Source organism: Mytilus californianus, unplaced genomic scaffold (genome assembly GCF_021869535.1).
Source record: "Mytilus californianus isolate M0D057914Y unplaced genomic scaffold, xbMytCali1.0.p SCAF_5, whole genome shotgun sequence".
Classification (NCBI taxonomy): domain Eukaryota; kingdom Metazoa; phylum Mollusca; class Bivalvia; order Mytilida; family Mytilidae; genus Mytilus; species Mytilus californianus.
The window spans coordinates 20,997,249-21,018,901 of NW_026262701.1; the positions used below are offsets into that span (position 1 = coordinate 20,997,249).

Sequence of the window (21,653 nt, forward strand, 5' to 3'; positions counted from 1 at the left end):
AACTCAGAATGAAGAACCTTAAACATTTGATATCAATAAACATAGTCCATGAGGACATTATTATAGACAACAAGAATTAATCATTTAATAATTAAATCAAAATTCTCAAAAAAACATTTTTCATAAGATCCTAAAGAACTTGTTGCAACTAAGCATTATTTTTCCTAAATTAGTTTATTAATCAAAATCTTGATTACCTTAAATTTCTCACTTCACTTCTCTTTTTTTAATAATTCATTGAAATAAAAAAAAAAAGCCCACTCTAGTAAAAATATTATAAGATTTGTACTTGGTTTTCTACCTGTATTGGAGCTGTGTCAGGAGGACTTTTATCTGTTGGTGTTCTGTCACTGTCTGTACTCTGTTCTCTTTGGCGATCCTTCTCCATGTTGGCAAGATCGGTCAGATTCACATAAGCTGGCTGCTCAGCATCTGAGTTAAAAAAATGTTTATTTATTTGGATTTTCTACTGACGAAAGACTGATAGAATTTTCATAATAGCTAAATATTGTTTACAAGTATATGTTCAAATGGTCCACCAAAAAAATCCATCTTTTAAACTTTTTGGACAAGATCAAAACATTGTAAACAGGATATTTAATATCTTCAATTTTCACAAAATTACCATTTGCTTAATTTCAGTAAATTTTGGGGAAAAAGGACAAGCTTGAAAGGTTTGATAAGAATTGTTGCACATACAAGAAAGGCCTGGCAATATTTACAAATTACATTAAGCTGCTGGTGTTAAAACTGCATTGGACATTTTGTTGACTCATTTAACCTGTAAGTGAATAACAAATACCTGATAATGGGATTTTTGGAGGTGCTACTGCTTTAACTTTTGGTTTTGGTGCCAGCGGAGGAAGTACGGGTTGCATTTTGTTAATTGAAGCTGAAGGGGGACGTGTATATGGTGTATCTGCTATACTATAGGTCTTCTTCTTATGTGGATGTCTCATTTGAACTTCCTCGTCTTCAGCACTCTCCTGTGGCGGAGGTTCAAACAACTGTGCAGACAAAGCAGGTCTGTTATGATTTTTCTCATATGCAGAGGATATTGTGTGTGGTCTGATGTTGGTGTCAGCCTTTGTGGTAATTGGTTGATTTGGCCAGTTTGTCCATGTAGAACTAGCAGATGGTGTATTATCAGATGGCGTTGATGATGAAGAATCCGCAGTATCAGAATGGCCACCTATACTAGCACTGTCACCATCCTGAAGAGACAAGATTTAGAGTTAATTATCTTTTTAAGTGGTAAGGAGACTGCTAAAAAAATTGTTTTACTGTTAGTTCTTAAGGGAAATATTTGGCTTCAAAAACTACTGTACTACCTTTTCATCTTAACTAAAAAAGCATTTCTTCAAAATTTTGAAACCATAATTTCAATAATGATTTATGAAGCTAGGTATATGGGGCATCTTTGATTAAAGCAAAAACATTTCTGACAATTTAATTTCTCATTGTACTAAAAAGTTAATAGTTCCAAAAATTTATATTTCATTATAATACTAATTTTAGAATGATTACTGCTAGAGAAAAGGTAGATAATATATCAACAAACATCAGATTTTGATAAGACATATACATGTACTAGTAAGGTTGAATTATGCTTCTGAAGTAACAGTTGTCCAGCTTAAATATATACTTCTACATTGTTACTGATGGTTACAAGAGTACAGTTATCTGAAATGTATTTTTGTGGGTTACCAGTGGTGTTCAAAATTTTATTTCTTTATTAAAAAAGAATAAACAAACCAGAAAGAATTGGTAGAAATTGCTGCCTATAAATGTCAAGAGTAGTAATGCAGCAAAAAAAAGTATTTGAACTTGGGTAAAAATTTGACCTTAAATACATTTGAATGGATGCTTCCAATTTTTGCACTAAATAGAAAAGACAAATTTCATTGGTTAATACAATGAATAAATTTTTTACACTTCGTAGTAAAATATAAATTAAATTTTCTGGAATTTTAAACCTAAATTGATAAGTCTTCAACCCTGTATCATCCAATCAGGAGTCCCATACAATTTTATTCTCAGTACATGTGCCATTTTGGGGTAAAAATATGTTGGTAAAATGTAAACAAATAGTTGCAATATTGTAACCTGATAATAAGAATGGAAGATGAAAATCATTGTTGAAGTATAAATATAACCTTTTTAACATATTTGAAAACTGTGATTGCTCAGCATATCATGTATTTGTTCCATAAAAAGACAGATTGAAGACGAAACCCATAGAGTATGCCATTAAGTAAATGCTATGTTAAATCAAAGAAAAAAGCTTTGAAGTTTCAGATAAGGTTAAACCCAATCAAAGGGAGAAAACTCCATTCCAATTTCATGCTGACATTATACACAGGTTTGTTATAGCTTAAGCCAACAGTTTGAAAGCAATAAAACAAGGCTTTAAAATTCCTGACCTATGTAGATAGTATGTTGAAAATCAGTTAATGCCTCATAATACAAAAAATATATAGAATACTGCATGTATAAAAAATATGGTCATATTTTGTTCACTAGGAAATAAGGCTATTTTCCCAGACTTCAGCAAAAATGAGGTTTGCTTATGATGTTTTTCTCTTTTCCATTTTTGTTTATTCATTGAAATTCAATAAGTCTAATACATATAGATTATTTTTTACCCATATGATTCTTTTTACAACTGCTTACAACTGATCATATCCCAAAGGTCTTTAGCATTGTTTTTGTCATTTTGTTGCTTTCTCATTGAAGGATACGCATATCTTTTATTCATGTAATCATTGTGCATAATCAAATATTTAAGATTATAATCTACCAATTTTAAGGGTGTAATGTATATCATTGACTTTGAGTATAACTAATCAGAATAAAACCACTAGTCTGTAAAGGCTCATTTTTTCATACTTTCCATTTTTCTACCCAGCATGAAAGATTGCCCCTTTTTGAAGATATCAAACAACTTGTTTAACACCACCACATATTCATGGACCTGTCTCAAGTCAGAAATCTCATCAGATATTGTCTTATGTCATATCTACTTAATGTTTTTTGTTATATGGAAAACTAAATTGTTGAAGGCAGATCTTTGATTGCTTGTTTAAATCTTTTACAACTTTTATACCCAGGAAGATTCATAGCTTTACATATTGCATAGACATATGTCTTTTGTTGAAAACTGTTGCCCTCTAGATGTCTTTTGTTGAAGACTGTTGCCCTCTAGATGTCTTTTGTTGAAAACTGTTGCCCTTTAGATGTCTTTTGTTGAAGACTGTTGCCCTCAAGATGTCTTTTGTTGAAAAATGTTGCCCTCTAGATGTCTTTTGTTGAAGACTGTTGCCCTCTAAATGTCTTTTGTTGGACTGTTGCCCTCTATATGTCTTTTGTTGGACTGTTGCCCTCTAGATGTCTTTTGTTGAAGACTGTAGCTCTCTAGATGTCTTTTGGTTACTTTTGTTGTTGTGTGGCTATTACATTGACGTAAACCCCAAGAGATGCGACTGTGTTGTGCGGTCTTCAAAAGATGATGGTCACTCATGGGGTCATGTTATCTATATTTTGTTATATACTTGACATTTGTATCATGTCTTTTCTCATTGATACATGATGAAAATTCTGCCTTCTAAAGTCATTATTTAATAAAATGCTCCGCAGGGCGCAGCTTGATACGACCGCAGAGGTCGAACCCTGAACAGTTGGGGTAAGTATGGACACAACATTCAAGCTTGATACAGCTCTGAATTTGGATTGTGATTAAATATTTGACACAGCATAGGTTTCTGACACAGTATGAATGTGGTCTAAGAACTTAAAAATTTTTTAAATTGGACATTCACCTATTATGGTCCAATATCCAAAATCTAAATACATGGTTAGATTCAGCATATCAAAGAACCCCAAGAATTCAATTTTTGATGAAATCAAACAAAAGTTTAATTTTGGACCCTTTTGACCTCAATGTGGACAAAGTTGATAACGGGGCCCAAAAATCAAAAATCTAAATACATGGTTAGATTCAGCATATCAAAGAACCCCATATATTCAATTTTTGTTGAAATCAAACAAAGTTTAATTTTGGACCCCGATTTGGACCAACTTGAAAACTGGGCCCATAATCAAAAATCTAAATACATTTTTAGATTCAGCATATCAAAGAACCCTAAGAATTCAATTTTTGTTACAATCAAACTAAGTTTAATTTTGGACCCTTTGGACCTTAATGTAGACCAATTTGAAAACGGAACCAAAAATTAAGAATCTAAATACACGGTTAGATTCGGCATATCAAAGAACCCCAATAATTCAATTTTTGATGAAATCAAACAAAGTTTAATTTTGGACCCTTTGGACCTCAATGTGGACAAATTTAAAACAGGGCCCAAAATCCAAAAACTTAATACACGGTTAGATTCAGCATATTAAAGAACCCCAAGAATTCAAGAATAAAACCCCATTGAAATTGGTCAAGAAATAAGCAATTTATACGAAGTATCTTCTTTTGCACAATACTGTGCAATTGAATGTTTCTTGCTATTGCACAATACTGTACAATTGACAATTTCTTGCTATTGCGCAATATTGTGCTATTGGATATTTCTTGCTATTGCGCAATACTGTGCAATTGAAGATTTCTTGCTATTGCGCAATACTGTGCAATTGAAGATTTCTTGCTATTGTGCAATACTGTGCAATTGAAAATTTCTTGCTATTGCACAATACTTATAATATAATTTACACATCCTGTTTTGTGTGTATCTCCTACCATATCATTATTATTTGCTTTTAAATATAAATCAGAAATAACCAACTTAAAATGGAAAATTTTAAAGAAAAAAAAAAACGGAAAAAAAGAATAAAAAGGAAAAAAAATCCCCCCCCCCCCCCAAATTTTTTGAACCCCCTTATGATTCATCACCCCCAAACTCAATCCTAGCCTTCCCTTTGTGGTATGGTACCTTGCAGTACAATTTCAGAGAGATCCATACACTTGAACACAAGTTATTGTCTGGAAACTAGAAAAATGTGTTTTTTAGCCCCTTTTTGGCCCCAAATTCCTAAACATTTAGGGCAATTACCCCCAAACTCAAACCCAGCTTTCCCTTTGTGATATGGAACCTTGTAGTACAATTTCAGAAATATCCAAACACTTACACACAAGTTATTGTCATGAAACTAGAAAAATGCTTATTTTTGGCCCCTTTTTTGGCCCCTAATTCCTAAAAATTTTGAGGCAATTACCCCCAAAATCAATTCCAGCCTTCCCTTTGTGATATGGAACCTTGTGGTACAATGTCAGAGGGATCCATACACTTACACACAAGTTATTGTCTGGAAGTTACAAAAATGCTTATTTTTGGCCCCTAATTCCTTAACTGTTGGTACCATAACCCCCAAAATCAATCCCAACCTTCCTTTTGTGGTAATGAACCTTATGGTAAAATTTCATAGAAATCCATTCACTTAAACTAAAGTTAGATTGCGAAAACTAATGTGTCTTCGGACGACGACTACGACGCCAACGTCATACCAATATACGACCGCAAAAATTTTTGCGGTCGTATAAAAAATTCAAAGTGATCTGTGTTTTGTGGTAATAAGCATTTTGTATAAGTTTCATAACATTTGGTTGAGGCAAACTAATGTTAGAGAACGGAAACCAACTTTGGGAACATGTAGGTACGTACGGACAAGGGTAAAACTTAATGCCCCCTCCGCTATGGCGGGGGCATAAAAATATTAGTGAAAAATACAATTGTAATAGCAAGTGCAGGGATACATAAAAATACAACTAACTAAAACTACAGTTATATGCTTGGACATATTATCTACATTCACTATAGCTACATGTGGCTGCATGCAAAACAAGACAATATTGTGAAGTTTGGGAGAGGTTACATGGTTCCTACCTTCTGTCTAATATTAAGTGACGATGGGGTGACTGGTCGCTGAAACAATGTATCTTGAGAAGTGAATCCCGAGTCCTGTGATGAAACGCTTTGTAAGCGTATTGTACCCATGGGAAATTGCTACCAAGAAAAAACAAGACAAAATTCATGCCAAAAATTAAGACTGAAGAGAAAAATAAAGATCAAAAGAATTTTCCTCTAAAATTTACAATATATTTTCCAAATAATCTATGAGACATAAAGGAAATTTTCTCTAAAAATATAAAACAATCAAAAATTTAGAAAAAGCAACATGGTAAAATACATCTACATAACTACTAAATATCAACTACACACCTAACTCATAATTTTTGTGCAAACAATTCATGAATCTATTCAATTTCTCCCCCCTTTTTTTTTTTAAAAACTTGACCAAGCTTAAAACTCAAATCTCATTTCTGACTTTAAAGCAGGAATCTTTCATAATATAAGATGCAACATTCCACTAAGGGTTGAGGCTTAGGTGTTGAATACTACATGAGGAAAATACTTTTCAATGTAAACTGAAATTCATGCTTGTTTATGTTACAAGATGAACAGATTATGAAAATAAAATAGTTGAAGTAAAACATGCATGAAATAAGTATAAAATAAAGAATGGAGTCTTCTCCCAAATATGTTAACACAAAACATGTATATATGACAATAAATAGCTACATAAAGTAGATATCTTTTCAAAATAAAATAATCTTCATATAATACTGTTGATTCCTTTTTCGTTGGTTTCAATTTTTATGGATTGAGGAAAAATTGTATTTTCAAGGATATTTGAATTCAAAATTTTCCCAAAGTGAGCATACAAGAATATAGAAAATTTGTTATTCGTTCAACATTTAAATTGGTGGATTACAGATAGCCATAAAATCCATAAAAATATGTATCCCACAAATAATAATGAATCTACAGTAACTTGTCCATCAAGTTATGTTTTAGCATTGTTATAGTAAGAAATTAATGTAGCATACACCAGCATTGATTTTACAATTATGTATCTCCTATGAAAATATCTAATTTACCACAAATTTTAAGATCATTGATAAAGTTTAGCTGTCTGAAGACTTGATAATCTTTTCCAACAAAATATGTGAACTTGATACATGATAACACAATGCATATATTGTGTAATACTGAACAGTATGAAGAGAAGAAAAGTAGAACCTGAGCAATGTTTAAACTATTCAATCTTATCAAAGGATTTTAAGACTTTCAGCAATTTTCTCTGCAAACACTTCATGTGACCAGCAAATTCATATAAAAGCACATATGTTCAGTAGCATACTGATAGTAATCATATACAAGTTTCTTACATAACTGATCTTTTTTAATACATGTAAGATGTATACACTTAGTCACTTATTGATTATGAACTTCATATGTTACTTCAAATTTACATGAGTATAAATATATTATTACTTCTTTATTATATCCAACAAGATAATCAAATCTTTTCCATATTAACTAATATCAATAACAAACTTTCAGACGGCAGTTGTTTTTTTTTAAAAAGGATGATGTTAATTTAAAATAAAAGGAGAATGTGTCCCATGAAAAAGGATTATGTTAATCTAAAATAAAAGGAGAATGTGTCCATGGGACACAGATGATGCCCCAGCTTGCAACAACACTACAAAGGAGCATAACTCGAGTACGGTTAAGGTGACGCCACCAAATTCAAACTTGATCTGTGTTTTGTGGTAATAAGCATTGTGTGTAAGTTTCATAAGATTTGGTTGAGGTAAACTTAAGTTAGAGAACGGAAACCAATTTAGGGACGTACGTACCGACGGACAAGGGTTACATTTGATGACCCCTCTGGTGACGGCAGGGGCTTAAAATATCTAATGCCTTGCGTTGTCATGTACAAATACTATCAATAATGCACATTATTCTTTTAATTTTATTACAATAATTGCAACAAATTTGTCACAACATAAACAGAATTAAAAATCTACAAGTTCAACATTTCTTAGAATGGGGACCAAAAACATTCCTGATTCGAAAAATAATTCTTAATAATTGAATCTAAAAGATGGGTTTCATAGAGGATTACTATGTTATTTTGAATTATAACCTTGAACTTTTATTTAATTTAATTCATTCCTGATGGACTATCAGTGAACTCTCACGAGCTGTTTTACAAAGATTTAACAGCAAAGACTTTTTAATTTACCAACTGACTACAATATGTAGTATTAACTTATTTAATTCCATCTTAACAATAAAGACACTTGTCACAGATTGTATTGATCGGTTTCCAAAACAGATGTTTTTATAGAAAATCCACCATTTTTATGATGAGTTATTCAGGATATTTGTTCAGCCATAAATAGCTTAAGATACTTTCTATGTGATTATTTCATGTTACACAAAAAGATTTACGACAAGATATAATTGTTTTTTCCTTTTGCAGAATGTACATTAGAAAATTGTCTTATTGGAGAAAACATTTATTTCCTTCATGTCCCCAAAACAGATACATAATCTATTTAGGAGACACTATAACACTTCATCGGCTTCATAGCTTAAAGTAAATGCAATTTAAGTAGTTCTTATTTGGAAAATTGTGAAAAAAAATTAATTCCGACAGAAAATTTGGTACTTAATCTGACTGCTATTGAACTATGATGGCAATACTATGTTAAATCTTTCAGTAAATCGGAATAATAATACCTATTTTTTAGCGTTCAGCTTAACAGCAAATACAGAGAATAATGTTCATCTAAGAATAATAGCATATTATAAGGATATGTCAATGTTATTACAAGTTTCTCAGCTTGGTCATTCAAATCTTTACATTTTATACTTATCAAGGATAAATGGCATAAACAAATCTTCTCAAAAGTTGTTAAAATCTCTTTACCTTAATGATGCCATAGCAACTATAATCAATTGTGGTTTACTTCCATGAATAATATTCAATCTTCGAAAAGTTATTAAAATGGGAAAAAACCTTTACTTCAATTTTGTCTTAATCACAAATAGAAACAGATCCCTTTTGTCTTGATATAGTGACCGTAAAGCCAATATCTGGTATATAATATATCATTAAATGGAAAAAGCCATTATTTTGAAGCAAATTAAGTCAAAAAGGAAGATGAAATTCCTGAATTATATTTGGCCTACAGCATACATGATTCTATGCAGCAGACAAACTGTCTGTAACTAACCTGTAATGAGTTACGGTTCCTGGTATGATGACTTGGTGAGTGCGACTGTACTGAACCACTAGATGAACTATTTATACTACTGATGCTGCACATACTGGACTTTCTTGAACCGATGGAACTCGGTGAACTTGGAGGGCTTGGCTGTTAAATAAAATTACTAAATTGTAAAGATTGGTTTCCTAAAATTGTTTGAAAATGTGAAGAAAATATAACTTGTGCAAGATAAATTTTAAGTAAATATTTAGGTTGACATTTTATGTTGTTTGCATTAATTTGTTTAATTAGCAATTTCATATGTCTGTTTGATTTTTTCAATATTTTGTTTAATTTCATGTTCTGTACATTTAGTTCAATATTTAAAGATTATGGCAATTTGCTCATTTAACAATAGCATGTTTAAAGTACACAAAACTTATTTAAGTTTTATTAGGTAACTCTATGTTTTTTTGAATTAATATCTATGTACATATACAGTCAATTATCCAGGAACAATTTTTCACACATGAGTATGGATGACTGTTTAACTTTGCGTGGCAAATTATGTGCATATTCAGGACAACAACATGTTGACGTGATATGCATATTTACCCTGCTTTGTACTAGACCAACATATTGAGCTGGATTTTTAAAGTGCTAGTTCACAATGTAACAGTGCGCAGGAAGACATGTCGTCCTACCAGGACCCCTTATTCTGACTCCTGGCCAACCAGTCTTTGCACTTACTCCTAAATACTTCTTCATTAGCAGAGAAGCAGCAAATAGAATCTAACCCACAACACCCTACACTAGAGACAAGTCTCACAAGAAACTACAGAGGTGGTTTTTTACACATTATTTCATAGTGTATCTTGTATGTGGAGCAGGATCTGCTTAACCTTCCAGAGCACCTAATATCACTCCTGGTTTTTGATGGGATTCATGTTGTTCAGTCTTTTGTTTTCTATTTTGTTTTTTGTATACTGTTTTGTTTTTTGTTTTTTAGCCATTTGTTTTTTACTTATAAGTGTGAATATCCCTTTGGTATCCTTCGTCTCTGTTTTGCACTGGCTATGTCTTACCCCACTTAGGTTGTTAAAGAAACTGGTACTATCTGAGCCTTTTATGTCCATAATAATCTGTTCACTGGAAGATGGTAGCGTATTAGGTTCACCAGCCATTAAACACAAACTGTGTGTAATATCTTGTAAATGTGTGATTTCTGTTAGTAAGCTAAGCTCATGCTCCTGTAAAATACACAGTTCATAAATTAGAACCTTGATTCCCATTACCATACTCAAATATAACATCTCATCAGTAATTCAAAGGGTGCTCACATTATACATGATAAATTGTGTGTCAGAAACGTATCAAAGACCTATTGTTCATCCTGTACTCCTACTAGTTTCCTGAAAGTCACATGAAACCCCACAAAGCAAATAAATGAATCCACTTTTTATGAGATATACCTGTTGATTACCTATTTTATATATAATACTTGTTTAATATCAACAACGTTTCTGATTAAGCACTGATGAACTCATTTTTTTTAATTATAAACAAACATTTTCAGTTTATAATGTTAATTGTAGAGTATGCTTCACAATCATTCATTATATAATTGTAACAAAGTAATTGTGGTTACATAAGACTGACTTGTGGAATGTAATTATGTCATTAGTCTGTGACCTTTCTTTTTATTCCTAGTTCCATATGACATGCTCAAAGATACATCATTATAAAAAGAAAAGACATATTATAGCTAACTAGTGTCTGAACTCATTATTGTGGTCACAGTGCATTCCAGTAAAAGATTCTGGCAAAAGGCCTATAGTCAAATAAAATTTTATAAACTATCAATATCATTACAGATGGATTGAAGTTAAATAGTTAAGTTGGTGAAATTTCTGTAAACAGATTAATAAGTTCCATCCCTGTGTTATTTAACTTGCAGCACAAAATAAGATGTTTAGAATCAAATAAAACTATCACAAGTACAAGCAATAAAATGAATAATATGTCACTGGAATCTGTTATATTTGTTTGGAATTTTTTATTCAATTTGTTGGGTTGTTTTTTATTTATAAAATGCATCTCATGTCAGAGCCTTATACAGCTGACTTTACAGAATGGATTTTGCTTATTGATGGACATAGAGTGACCTACTTTTTCTTAAATATATGCTATTTGGACTCTGGAAGATAATGGTCTCATCAGCAATCGTACAACATCTCCTTATTTTATATCAATTTGTCAAATCCAATGACATCTGCTTCAGCTAATACAACTATTTTATAATTTGGCCATTATTTGTATTTTTAGAGTTAGCGTTGTTTCTTTTTGATTTGCCAGCTTTCATCTGTGTTTTTGCCCTTCTAAATGTTACCCTGGAACTTGTGAACTTACAACAAAAGGTCTAAGACAACTGATAAACAAACAGAATCTAGATCTCTCTTCAATCAGTGCTGTCCTTACAGCTGACTTTTCTGCTTCCTCTAACATCATGTATTTATCTGTTACATCTTTCATAGCATGATCTAATTTAGTTTGGATGTCTGATTTCCCTGTAAGATAAAACATAAGAAACTGAATTGTTAATGCATAAATTTACATTAATTTCAACCACATTATTCTGTGGACTCTCTAAGTACATGTCTGATTCAAGAAATATCATGGAAACTATATAGATTAATCTTACGGGGTGTGTGTTAGGAACCTTATTTGGCTTAAAAATAGAGTATTTAAAATTTATTTCATTATATATAAACATGTGAGGTCTTTAAATATTCACCCAAACTTTAAGATAGAAAACCATTTAATTTTTTTATCTTTATTTTTCAAAGTCATTTACAGCTTCAGACTTCACGATTAACTAATTTATTAAATTTTACCTAACTAGATTCTAATCAACATTCAAAATATACAAACTAGACAAAACAATCTATATTTAGAAATGTACTTTTCACATATAACTATATAGCAATGACAATAGCACAGATTTTTACTTTTTCTCACCATGATAGTAGATAGTGTTATATGAATTGACTTTACTTTAATATACACACCACTATCAACTAAAGCTCCAATCAATATACACAGTTCAAAATGCTAGTAAAATGCAAACCGCTTTTAAAATAGCAGATGGCTAGCAAGGGAAACAAACATACAATTTTTATAAGACTTATTTTTAGACATTCTAGAAAAGGGTGTCCCTTATCCTTTGTGCCTATATCTTCTCTAAAAGTGTTATAACTACATAAAATTAACTCCTGATAGATAAAGTGCTAAAATGATAACAAAATTCGACTGTTGAATCAATATTTTTCTTTTTATCTACTCTCCACAGACCAAACAACTTTGAAGTATTTGTTTATAGATCTCAGACAATGTTTACAAATGTAGCTAAATAGTTTGTTTTGGGAAAATATTTATAGACAAGATTAGATTTATGAGTGAATATTAACATTTTTCTTTTGACTTTCATTGAAAAGGTGACTTTTCTACAAAACTGCTGACTTTGTCTTGTCATGAAAAATATGGGTCATCTCAAGACATATAAATTAAAACTAGCTTAATCATATATTGGGATAAACATTTCATGTAATGCAGATCACTTTTAAAATTGCCAGAAAATAAAAGCATTTTTAAATTTTAAACTGTTTAAACAATAAAACTTCAATGTCCCAATGTTTCGTACTAATAAATGATCCTGGCATACAGTTGTTTAGGCCGGGTATACATCAATTTTCTTTTCACCCTATGATCCCAGCAATTCTAGTTTAAAGAAATTTTCTGGTTTTTCTTACATGTTTTGCAAAGTCATTCAAGGACATTTAACAATGACAATTTTTAGCATGAATAAATCAATCAAGATAGGATTATCAGTCAATCATTAACAGTGGTATTTTCTACAAGGGACAATGTGTCACCCTTTGGAAAAAAGGAAACATATCTTATCAAGATTTACACTTAAAAGGACATAAGTTCAATTTTTGTTCTCAAATAACAGAATTTTAGAAATAATACAGTTTCTATGATCTTTACAAACTCATGACCAAACTATGGAAATTGATTTGTTCTATTTTAAGATTTTCAATAACTACTATTTGAATTATTTAATTAAATGTTTCTATATTAAGAACATGATGTCAATCAGAATCCTTAGGTAATTACTTAAGATCTTCTGACATCATTCAAGGAAGTAATAAAGTAAACAGTATGAGTAAAAGGAGATGTAGGGTGTACATCAATAAGACAGCAACCCAAAAACACAAATTCCTACAAACATCAGATGTCAACAAACAGTTTTCAACAACAAAAAAATGTTTGTACAATATTTCAAGCTCTAAATAGCTGAGTCAAAACAAGTTGTGAATACATTTAGCAGAGCTGAGTCAAAACAAGTTGTGAATACATTTAGCAGAGCCGAGTCAAAACAAGTTGTGAATACATTTAGCAGAGCCGAATCCAAACAAGTTGTGAATACATTTAGCAGAGCGGAGTCAAAACAAGTTGTGAATACATTTAGAAGAGCTGAGTCCAAACAAGTTGTGAATACATTTAGCAGAGCCAAGTCCAAACAAGTTGTGAATACATTTAGAAGAGCAGAGTCAAAACAAGTTGTGAATTTTAGCAGAGCCGAGTCAAAACAAGTTGTGAATACATTTAGCAGAGCTGAGTCAAAACAAGTTGTGAATACATTTAGCAGAGCCAAGTCCAAACAAGTTGTGAATACATTTAGAAGAGCCGAGTCAAAACAAGTTGTGAATACATTTAGCAGAGCCGAGTCAAAACAAGTTGTGAATACATTTAGAAGAGCTGAGTCAAAACAAGTTGTGAATACATTTAGCAGAGCCGAGTCCAAACAAGTTGTGAATACATTTAGCAGAGCTGAGTCCAAACAAGTTGTGAATACATTTAGCAGAGCCGAGTCAAAACAAGTTGTGAATTTTAGCAGAGCCGAGTCAAAACGAGTTGTGAATACATTTAGCAGAGCCGAGTCAAAACAAGTTGTGAATACATTTAGCAGAGCCTAGTCAAAACAAGTTGTGAATACATTTAGCAGAGCCGAGGTCAAAACAAGTTGTGAATACATTTAGCAGAGCAGAGTCAAAACAAGTTGTGAATTTAAGCAGAGCCGAGTCAAAACAAGTTGTGAATACATTTAGCAGAGCTGAGTCAAAACAAGTTGTGAATACATTTAGCAGAGCTGAGTCAAAACAAGTTGTGAATTTTAGCAGAGCCGAGTCAAAACAAGTTGTGAATACCTTTAGCAGAGCTGAGTCTAAACAAGTTGTGAATACATTTAGCAGAGCTGAGTCAAAACAAGCTGTGAATACATTTAGCAGAGCTGAGTCAAAACAAGTTGTGAATACATTTAGCAGACACTTCATAGATCTGCCATTAACATCAAATTCCTCAATTTACAAAAAGAAAAATTAGATATGTTTTCTGCACATTGACATCGTCAAATATCAGCCACCAGCCACAATGTGAACCTTTTTGGCAAGTGAGCACAGAGAACAAGCAGAAAAGATTGTGTTGAGCGGTTGATATTTTACTGCATCTTTACACAGAAAACCTGATCATCTATTTATCATGCTTTTTCTGGTTTTCCCCCCACCCTTACGCAGTTTTACGCTTGACGAACTCAAGCTTGAAAATGTTTCCTCACACATTAAGAAGTTGCTGATAAGTTCTCCTCAGATATTGTCAAGTGTTGATAAGATCAGCTCATGTCTCAAAGCCATGATACGAAAATTACAGAGCGACTCAGCAGGGTGATAGAGGTGAAGGAAAGGGCAATAAATAAACAACCCTTCCTTATATGGTATATTATATAATTCTTTACATTTCAAAGACATTTATGACTCAATATAAAATGAGGAGATGCAAACATATGATTGCAAATGAGACAACTACCCATAGACCAAAAGGACAAATATATGAATTATTACAGGTACAGCCTTCAACAATAAGCAAAACCCATTCTGTATAGTAAGCTTTAAAAGTACCAGGAATAACAATATCTTAAACAATTCAAAAGAGAAAACCAACAGCCAATTTCATATTACAAGAATATTTTTTGCATACAATTCCATAATTTAAAATAATATCAGAAAAACCCATACTGAGCCCCATAAGGATGCTACCACACACCTACACCAGGGAAATTGATCAGTGATCAAGTGTTTTGAAATGAACACTTTTTTCCAGTATTATTGATCTGAGTTTGACATGCAGGATTTACATGGGAATTGATTACTTGATGAAAAGTAAAAAGACAATATCCACTGATGCAGCATGGGGAGTCAATATTCACCAGGAAATATCAATATCATAACAGTAAATAGTATATCTCAAACAAATTATTCCACTTCTAGTCATTTCTAATTCAGAATTTATTTTTCAAAAAACAAGTCTTCCCTTTATACATTTATAAACTGTGGGTTTATGTTGACTTTAGGCTTAAATGTAGCATTAAAATAGTTTTATATTGAGGTGCGTCAAGTTACATAATTTAGAACAGAAAAGGGTACATATTACATCAGAGTATAATTAGTATTACCAGTACACTACTATCCAAAAGATTTTTGTAAACTTTGAAATATTCATTTCAGTTTAGGCATTGAGAGCTAATTCCTCAGAAGTCAAAATTGCTACATTACAACATTTGACATGTATAAATTAAATATCCTCCACACAGATTGTGAAAAACATGATTTGAAAGTCTTTTACAAGGAACATTAAACTTATATATTATTCAAAATCCTTCATTATATCAGACTTAAAGCTGGATTTTCAATCTTTCCCAATAATCCAATTTTGTTTTCTAACACCAGAACAAATCCTATTTATATTGTATATCTAAACACCTACGATAGACACTACTAAAGGATCAGACAGATTTATTCCCTAATGAGAAAATTATCAGTTTATATAAAGAAAGATAATTTCAATATAACATCAATCATATCTCCATAATTACATCAAACATGGATAAGATAGAGGTTCACATTTCCAAGAAATAATTACTTGAGTCTTAAATCCAAACACATTTTTCTCAATCAGTCTGGAAATTTTGGTTGATAGGTGGTACACTACACAGATAATTGTATTCTGAGTTTCCAGCTAAATGGGCTATAATATTGGGTTCTATTGTTGAGGACTGTATGTTGGACTTTTATTCTTACCCATAAATATTAATGCTACAATATAGCCATATGACACCAGACACAGGTGTGGGTCCAGGGTTTTCAAAAAAGGGGCCCCTGGCAAGCCAATGTTGTGATTGATACTTGTAAAAAGTCTATGCATTTATCAAATATGAAGCTCCAAGCTCCAGAAGGGGGGCAGCCAAAAGAGGGGCAGTGGGCTGCCCCCCCCCCCCCCCCCCCCCCCCTAAATCAGCCTCTGAAACTATACCTACAGTAGTATTTACAAATATCCTTTCTTTCCGAGACCAAGAGAATTCTCACAGACTTATCAATTTATCAGAAGCCTGGAGATTTAAAGTTGTACCCTATAACACCGGAACACCAATTGTGTTACAATAAACTTTTGACACTCAAATTACCCTCATTAGCTGTAATTTTCTTTTGAAACTTTCAATCTTTGATCTCCCTTTGTTTTTCAATTGTAATAATGACAGAATTTATATCAACTTTTACTTTGCAGTAATTTGGTTGCAATTTTCCAAATAACTTTTTAGGTCATAAAAGGTAGTTATAAAGATGAAAAATTCCACAGCATAGAGTACCATTATAAATTTATGTTGGATCAGATTGTATAAAACATTTAAACATGTGTTAAAGGCTTATTCTGAAATATGAATTAGAGAAAATATGGGGTATAGGTCAACAAGACAAAACCTAATGACCTAAATAACCAAAAAATATCTACAGGTCAACATACTTTCAACTGAGTTACTAACATGTGTAAACTGGTCTTTATCTTACCATGACCTGTAAGCATTCTCAAGGACTGATTTAAACTGAAGCCTCCAGATTTGAAATTGCTCTACACTACCAAATATGTAACACTAAACTTTTGACATTTAATGTCTTCAAATACATAAACGGCATTGCAATATTTGAAGAAGAAAGAAATATCCAAGATTGAAAGTTTCAAAAGAAATGTTTGTCATATTTCCTCTTTTTGTCCAAGAACTTTAACAGTCTAAATATGGGGTTCAAATAAGTTTTAATAAGTTGTCATGATTTTCTTCTTAGTTTTTTTACATTTTTTTTCTCTCTCTCTCCACCAGTCCAAATTATTTCAATCTTAATCCTAGAATACCCCGTACCACGAAACGTATCAAACAGAGAGAAAGTGTATACATACATAATTTACTACAATGGTTCATAAAAATCATGTTTCCAAAGTAGAAGTAGGTTTTCAAGTACATTCTATTTGACCTAGAAAGAGAGTTACTCTTACATAATGACCAGTTTCAGTAATTATCATATGAAAATGACTCAATCTTAAATCTATAACAAGTCCAATAATCTTATTAAATTACGTTTGTGGTCATAAATTCCAGATGAACTGAATAACCTTAAATGGTTTTGATAGGACTTAAAAGGATGTGACCCAATTTTTACTTCATGGAAAAAGGCCTTATTATGCCTTACAAAAATCTTTGCTTGAGCTAAGTATGTGCAGCCTGACAAATTTTGAGTTAATTGATTAAGAAGAAAAATTTGCCTGAAAGAAGGTAAAATCACATACAAACCAGCTTGAGAATTCCATAATCTATCTTTTCAAATCCTGTATAAATATTTTATTCAAAGGACAAAAATGGCCTTGCACTATGCTGCATTCATCAGTGGTTTTAAACAATCAGAAAACTATAATATCAATTCCATATAAAGTGCATGATATCTTTCTGAACTATATCAATCTCTTATCGGAAAAATCTACTTATATAATACTTAATTTTCATTTTACACAACATGAGTGTTGTTATTTGTCAATCTTGTAGACCAAAATGATTAACGATTTCGTAATCTGATTTATAAGAATAAAAGTCTACCCAAAGTATATCTGAAGGTAAAAAAAGAGAACTAAATCAGCTTTAGTATGTTAAAAGTAAAGTTGATCTAACAAAATATATGGGATACATTTGTACTACAACTTTCAAGTACATTCAACCTAACTGTTCTCTGTTTCTTAAAAGTATAGCTGATTAATGCCATTAACTTTTAAAATGAAAATTGAAATTAATCACCTGGTATGAAAGGGATATTAAACACCTATTTATCATAATCTATCAGAATTTCATAACTCGATTCAATCTTGATTAATATTATTCTTACCACATAATAGGTACAGTTAAATCTCTATATCAGGTTAAGGGGTGTCTGACCATTGAATATATATTCAATCTTGGATTATATTGTATAATGACTTATACTATTTATTATTAATATTTATTTTAATGTTAAAGATATAAATCTTGGTGATAGAAAGGAATGACATTTGGTAAATAAACATCATGTAATACTTTTAACAATAGTCTGCCCTTAACTTTTAGATCAATTGGCATTATACAAAACATTATGGTCAGTTATCCTAACCAGGTATACACGAGTTTTGATAAAGGTCAACCTATTGGTACATCTCTAACTAGTCAGAAGTATTGTTGATGGACACTATCTCCTAAATACTCAATTTTTTCTATTTTCAGCTACAGAACATATTATTTTTAATGCTTCAATAACCAAGAAGTATAATTATGTTTCCTTCCTCCCTACCTACCCTAAATTTTCATGCTTTCCCTAACACATTTTAAGGACATTTTTGGTTAAACACTGTTTATGTCCCAGGCCTGACATTTTTGGTTTAGCACGGTTTAAGTCCAGAACACTAGCCTATATAGTCTATGAAGTCCAGAACACTTCCCTATAAAGTCTATGTAAAACATTTTTCAAATAAAATCATATTACCAAACTACCAACCATATTTTTGTTTATGCCAGGAGGCCAGAAACATGTATATATTTTTTTAAGGGCCCTTCATATATTTTTCCTGTATAAAAAGTTGTGACTGTCAAGAACCCTAACATCAATCCTAACGCAGTTTATAAGAGGATTATAAATTGTAAATGCTGGGGTTGCTGTCCATATAACTTCCTTCTTTATCTTCATCTCTAGAAAGTTTAGATTACTAAGAATCTTAGAAATAAACTTGTTTACAACATTATCAAAAATAGGTCCTCAAAGTAAGAATGATAACATTTATGTACTGTTAAGTAGGTGCAATTAACAGTTTGTATGACTAATGCATAATTTATGCTTTTAAGCAGTTTCTTAACATTTATACACTAACAAAAATACTATTAAATTTATAATTAAGTGCACTGATATGATAAAATGAATTTTACTTTGAGTAAAATATTTTAAAAATCATAACCAATAAAGGATATGAGTCATTTAGGGAACCGCGTTGTTGTTGCAAATTGCAAATAAATTTAAACAAAAAACAAACTACGGAAACCATTTGTTAAACCCATACTTCCTATTAGAATACAAAAGACCTAGACCGTGTATTTTGTCATTTAATAATTATGTACATAATTTCCTCAATCTAAATTATTTGATTCAAAATTACTGTGCAACATTATTTTAAATGAACATAACTTAAAAAGATTTATCTGAATCTAAACCTGATAACCAAATGAAAGTATAATCAAAGACCTAAAAAAGACAAATTTTTACTAAAGATTGATTGTTTGCTTAACGTCCACTAGCTCTACACAGGAAGTGTTACTACGAAACATAAATATTCAAACATTCAACAAATTAAGATTAATTAGATGAATGAAGTTATATCAGTTGAACTACTTTTCTTTACTATATCTTAACAAAGAAATGGGTTGAATGATTGCTTGATTGTTGTTCTACAGTAAATGTCCACTTTTTTAAATGGTGACAGTTCAAAATTCTAAAACTTTCTACCTTGAAATTTTTTCCTTTGCTTTTTTAGAAAATCATTACAGTAAACTAGAATATCATTATTTCCCTTCCATATAACAATTCAATCTATAATCTAGCAGAAAAAAAGTCATAGTATGTAAAAACTTCTAACATTCTTTTGAATTGTCAAATTTCTAATGCATATGCAATTCATTTGGGTGTGTAAATGAACTCTAACAAACACCTCTTCATCTGTTTTAGTTCAAAAAAATCTCTCAACATTCAATTCTGTTACGTAATTTATTCAATACAAATTTAAACAAGAAGAATTCATGTATCTTCTTCATGGTTTGTAAGGTGTGTAGTGATAAAGCCAATTAAATCATGAGCATAAGATACAAAATATTTCATAGATATCATATTTAAAATCAGCCAAGGGGTTCATTACAATTGAAATTTTGTGGTTTTGGTTTCAGGGCGTGTATGATACTAAGCAGATGATGAAAAATTCATTGACTATTTCCTTTAACAAATATATCCAAATATGGTGTAAGGTTTATATCATTTCCCACCTATATAGCATGATATAGTTTAGTTTAGATTTTTTTTTACCGAGAAATAGACATTATAAACCCTTCCCTTGACAAGTATTAGATCAGCAACTTTAATTCATAATCCCAGTCAATGGTTTACTTTCTATAAAGTAAGGTTTTGCTCTAATACTTTTTTGAGAGTGCAGAATAAAAGTTCAAAACTTTCAAAGTTTCCCTTTTCATCAAATAAATTCATAGATAATTACATTTTATTACATGAATCAATGTACCACATAAAATATATCAATAGTTTTTTTGACAGATAATATACTACAATGTATTGACTACAGATTACCAGGAACAAGTAATAACAACCCTGTTATCAAACAAATAGTGGGGCAATACTTCAAACAGGTGGTTGATATCAGACATTTCATGCAAACTAATCAAACAGACCTTTCTTGACTTTCTTCTGTAATCTCATGGTGTCTGTAGCACATTTCTTGATTTCTTGACGCGCTTTCTTGTATTCTGTTGAAAAAACATGCAAATCAACAAATAAGTTAGAATACCAAAGTTAAACAATTCTGATTTTCTTACGGAAAATATACAATTGATATACTGTACAATTTAAGTATACTGATTTTGATAAGATTTACATGAAAATATAATGCAATCACTCTATTGAAACTCCATAAACTAAAAAAAAATTTCCTACAAATGTTTGTTTGATACAGGTTATGAACGTTTGATTACAGGTTATCAATGAATAATGTACTATGGCTTTATTATAATTCGTGGAGTACCAATTTTCATGGCATTGTGGGTAAATGTTAACCTCAACGAAGTACAAAACTCCTACAGGATTGTATGCAAAGTTTGACAAAACCATCAAATCAAGTATCCATAAAAATACAATCTTTTAAACCAAGAAAATTGATACCCATGAAAATAAATAAACCCACAGTATACGATACTTCTTCTTTGTTTACATCAGTTCTGTCCTTTTGAATGCAAAATGTAATTAGATATTAAATGGGTCAGATCTTTTTTGTGGGTATTTTGAACTTGTAGGTAATTCAGCAATCTAAGTCAGGTATACAGGCCAACAGTATAACATATACAATGTATGCC

The 21,653-nt window shown here is 31.3% G+C and overlaps 1 protein-coding gene across 4 annotated transcripts in view; it reads right to left on the reverse strand.

Moving 5' to 3' along the window:
* The window catches only part of LOC127702669 (protein MTSS 2-like), a 73,875-nt gene that overhangs the window by 12,241 nt on the left and 39,981 nt on the right, over positions 1-21,653 (reverse strand). For 3 of the 4 annotated variants that reach the window (XM_052206966.1, XM_052206968.1, XM_052206965.1), the window contains exons 6-12: positions 20,976-21,050; positions 11,477-11,634; positions 10,153-10,317; positions 9,095-9,235; positions 5,889-6,008; positions 803-1,214; positions 302-432 (exon numbers count right to left, since the gene is read on the reverse strand). In XM_052206966.1, the coding sequence (XP_052062926.1) occupies positions 302-432; positions 803-1,214; positions 5,889-6,008; positions 9,095-9,235; positions 10,153-10,317; positions 11,477-11,634; positions 20,976-21,050 (1,202 nt within the window). The remainder of the gene's footprint in view (positions 1-301; positions 433-802; positions 1,215-5,888; positions 6,009-9,094; positions 9,236-10,152; positions 10,318-11,476; positions 11,635-20,975; positions 21,051-21,653) is intronic. The other variant, XM_052206967.1, reaches the window with a different exon arrangement.